Below are 4488 nucleotides of genomic sequence, written 5' to 3'. Positions count from 1 at the left end.
CTGTTTTGGTGGCAGGAAGATGATGCGCTATCATTTCCACACCATCTTGCGGTAGATAGCATGGTGCGTTTTTAGGCGTCATATGTTTGTCTCGGGTCGCCCGTCGCTCGCGCTCACTGCCCCCCTCGCCCGTCGCTCGCGCTCGCTGCCGCGCTCGCCGCCCGCGCCGCGTTCCCCGCCGCGCCTAGGTTTTTTCCCACCACGGTGTATCTCGCGCATCGCTCCACCTCCCGCTCATCGATCGATTTTCTTCCGAGTCCGGCCTACCGTCTCCTGCATCCTCATTCGCTCAAACGTATAAATTTATTAGTCGATAACTATTGTTACTTTGTACCGCGGTACATGATATTTCTCCTTAGTTTAACCCAATCTACCACTATATTCAAGGTGGCCACTTTTGTATCAGACACCCTGTATAAACACGACTCGCCGCTATCAGATAAAGTACAAGGAGTAATCAAACCAATTTATGAAGATTTATCAAAGGACAAATTATTGGAAAGATGTTTAGGAGGAAATACACATAATGATAACGAAAGTTTCAACGGTCTTTTGTGGCATTTCGCTCCGAAACATTTGTATTGTGACCTTAAAACAACTGTAATTTCTGCATATTTAGCCTTAATAATTTTTAACGAAGGCTATTTTTCCATTCTATAAACATTGGAAGTAATGGAAATTGTAATTGGTTCGACTGCGCAAAGTTTCGCTGAAAAGCGAGACGACACACGTGTAAGGATCGCCGAAAAACGACACATCGCAGCGTCCAAGAAGGTCCGAATTGCTCGCAGAAATGCCAATTCGATCGCAAATCAATTTTATGAGGAAGAGAAACGTGTCCTTTATGGCCCTGGAATAGCTGATTAGCTGTAAGTATATTTTCAATTTTACGACTTAAAAACAAGCAAGTTTTTTGGCAGAAATCGACACTTTTTCAAAACATCGCCATTTTGTTATTTTTCAATATTTTTCATTTATTCTAGTTTGGACGATAACCACACTCATACAGATTAAGAATTTTTGGGTTTTTTTTTATTTCAAACAATCTGGACAGCTGATATCATGGCTACCATCCCGAGTAGAAATAAAATCATGCATGCCTTATGTATGGTCAGGGCCCGATAGGGAGGAAGTAAAGAATGTCCTAATAAGGAATCCCTGACATGTGCCTGATCCGGTACGCCTGATTCCCTCATAGAGCTTGATAAACGTTAACCTGAATAGATAGATAGCACTAGTACCACATACTGCCGCGACGTGGCGACCGCGCGTTAGTCTTTCTCGTATGTAAAAATCATCCCGTATTAGTATAAGAGGCGAGCCGATATGATGCGACAGCGAGTTGTCTGGATCATGGATAAACTTCAATAACCTGAATATACTTTTGATGACTACGTAATTTAACACAATTTAAAAATTAGTTTAAGAATTTTTGAATAGGAAGCCTACTGATACCCACCCCCCTATTAGAAATTGTAAGGCGCGACAAAGGGCAAGTCATGAGGTCTTGATAAGGAAAACCTGATCAGGTAATTTTAATTCTCGACGTTACATTTACGGTCAGGGCCCTGTCAGGGCTGCCTGATGAGTGCCTGACCAGGCATTAAGGCATCCTTATTAGGCCCCTACCAGAACCCTACTGAAATTTCTGCTCGGGATGGAGATACTTTTTTTGTTGGCGCTACTCACATATTATTATTACTCCTAAGTGTTTCAATATATCTATTTAAATAAAAAAATACGACATATTCTTTTAAGATATACAAACACTTGTAAAAAGTTTTATATCGCTACATTGTATAGTTTTCCTAAAAAAATTCATGAATTTTACTTAATTTTGGAGCCGTCACGCTAGGAAGACCCCTTAAGAATCACTATTCAGTAGTAATGGCTTCCGGATGGTTACTGCGTATGTTTACAGCAAAATGTCGATGTTTCGCAAACATTGCGGTTTACATCATCAGGGCTGGGAGGTTTCGATACTGATTGTGAGCTCACTTGAGTTGTGGTAGTCCTTATGCAGGGTGTCGCATTTTAAATGATCCACGCAAATATCTCCAAAAATATGAAAGATACGGAATAATGTTTCAAACAAAAGCTATTTGGTTCGAAGGGGGACATAAGGTGGTGCCATTGACTTGACCTTGGATAGTCATTTGAAGGTCACGTAAAGGTTACTTTCAATTCTTTTAATGAAACCCTTTATTGGATTTAATGGAATATGGCACCGTAAAGTTGAACATGACGCAAATGGACATCGTTCTTTTGAAAAATTACAGACCATAATGTTGGACACGATGTAAGTGGACACTGTAAACTTGGACACGGAACAAGTGGACACCGATCATTTGCACATGTAAAAGTCGCACATCGAGAAGTTGGTCACAGGGGAACACCCTTGTGGACACCACTCATTTGCACACGGTAAAAGTTGCACACCGAGGTCCACCCACCCTACCAGCCGAAGGCTCCCCTTGCACTGCCCGCTTTTGGGTGTGTGCATGCAATGTTTGCGAAACACCATTGCGACTGAAGAAGACAGCTGTCGCGGAAGCTTGAAAGCCAAGTCTAAAAGACGTTGAAAATCGGGACATAAGACGTCTCAAAGCCGTCAAAAAGATGACTTTCTGAAAATTTTGTGAGACGTTTTCGAAGTATTAAGACGTCTAAAAGATGTCTTTAAGACGACATAATGTTGGCTGGGTAATTTCTTTGCATTTAACTGCACTTACAATCATTGCTTTTGTGTTCTTTACAAAATGTAATTTTTTAATTGTTATAATAATGAGTGATGCGCACCTAATCCAAGATCCTTCCTGAACTGATCTGTGATTCTGTCGCTTTTAAGAATATTCTCAACATTCTTGTTGAGCCTGCAGAACCTCTGGCACACGTTGTATGTAGCAACGGCGTACTGAACTTCCATCATCATGATCACTATATACATGAAATATAGAGGAACATAATTGATCGGACCTTTGTCGTTCAGTTTCTTGTTCAGCTTCACCTCATAGTTCCATGTGTAGATATCGAGGCATGACAGAACAATGGAATAGAGGAGACTGCTTAATGTCAAGAAAATTGTATATCGCCGTATCTTCTTCGGTGAGACAATTCCTAGTTTCTCGTCACACTTTGATGCAGATAAATTGAGTATGAGTATAAATATCGATTGCAATAATAATCAATTAGATGAGACTTACATCGACCAATTTATCGATAATAGTTTGTATGTGTTTCCAGCATAAAATCGAACCAATAACTGAGGCAGCTGTAAGACTCATTACACCTATTACATCGCTTGCAGTGACAATTACCGCGTTCTGTGACTTGAGTCGAGTGCTATGCTCCCATCCATCTCTTAAGTCACGCCAAAAACCCCAAATCTCCGCGCCGATCAGACATATCAATAGGCATACACTGCAATACATTATTAATTGTTTGTAAATATTTATTTTAATGGCATACTCCAATATATACTCCATACATAATTAGTCTCTTTTTTACAATAATTAATAACTTTTGTACGCTGAATACAACATTCAAAATGCTACAAAGTTACAATTTTAAGAAGTTTGAGAATAAAATTATGAAAAAGTTATTACAACCTACCATTACAGATTACATTATTTATAACAACGTTACAAGTCTTGAATGTTAATTATATCATTTATCATTGATTTATTATTGATCTTAAGCTACTGAGGATTACCTTTATTTTTTAAATTATTCATTCAAACTTAAAGATTTCAAGGGAACTGAGAAGAACTTCGCACTTTTCTTATGGAAAATTGGTTTTGGTGAAATTGATTGAAAATAAATTTAAGTATCTTTTAACTGATGAGTAGGGCCTGAACATTTGTGCGAATCTCAGTACGCGCGCAGAGCACCAATGCAGCGGAGTCAAGTGCTTGCTGAAATGAGATAGCAATATTTTTCGAGGAGACCCATCAACATACAGGGTGCGTTCGTCTTGCTTGCTCTTAAGCTGCCATTATTGACGCTTACAAGAAGTATTTTTGTCCGTTCGTTTAAAGTTAAACGTAAAAGCGCCGGCTGCAAGCCGAACGGCTATTTTCTGACAAAACTTATACGTATATTTGGTTAAAAACACAAATTTACCCAGAGAACATGCATGTCTAAAAGACATCTTCAAGAACTGTTTTTCTGTATCTTTCATATTTTCTGAGATGCGCGAACTTTTAAAAATAAGACACCCTATATATAGTACCACCTCTTGGCCGATCATGTTCTCCTGATACTTTTGCCAGTTTTGCGATTTTTGATTTTGGCGTTTTGAAAAATGAAATTTTCGGAAATCCAATTCTTGGAATTTTTGATAGTGCCTCTTTGCTGATCATGTTCTCCTGATACTTTGCCATTTTCTCGATTCTCGATTTTCGCGATTTGAATTTGGAAATTCTCGGAAATCCAATTCTTGGAATTTTTGATAGTGCCACCACCTCTTTGCTGATCATGTTCTCCTGA

At 39.1% G+C, this 4488-nt stretch overlaps 1 protein-coding gene across 3 annotated transcripts in view; it reads right to left on the bottom strand.

Moving 5' to 3' along the window:
* Positions 1-4488, bottom strand: part of LOC105558961 (gustatory receptor for sugar taste 43a) — a 19951-nt gene that overhangs the window by 8552 nt on the left and 6911 nt on the right. For all 3 annotated transcript variants that reach the window (XM_012006938.1, XM_012006937.1, XM_012006939.1), the window contains 2 exons: positions 3204-3420; positions 2800-3133 (listed from right to left, as the gene is read on the bottom strand). In XM_012006938.1, coding sequence (XP_011862328.1) covers positions 2800-3133; positions 3204-3420 — 551 coding nt within the window. The remainder of the gene's footprint in view (positions 1-2799; positions 3134-3203; positions 3421-4488) is intronic.

Source organism: Vollenhovia emeryi, unplaced genomic scaffold (assembly GCF_000949405.1).
Source record: "Vollenhovia emeryi isolate VEMERY1.0 unplaced genomic scaffold, V.emery_V1.0 DF939302.1, whole genome shotgun sequence".
Classification (NCBI taxonomy): Eukaryota; Metazoa; Arthropoda; class Insecta; order Hymenoptera; family Formicidae; genus Vollenhovia; species Vollenhovia emeryi.
Note: the sequence above shows the minus strand (reverse complement) of the source record. Positions and strands in the feature narration are given on the sequence as shown.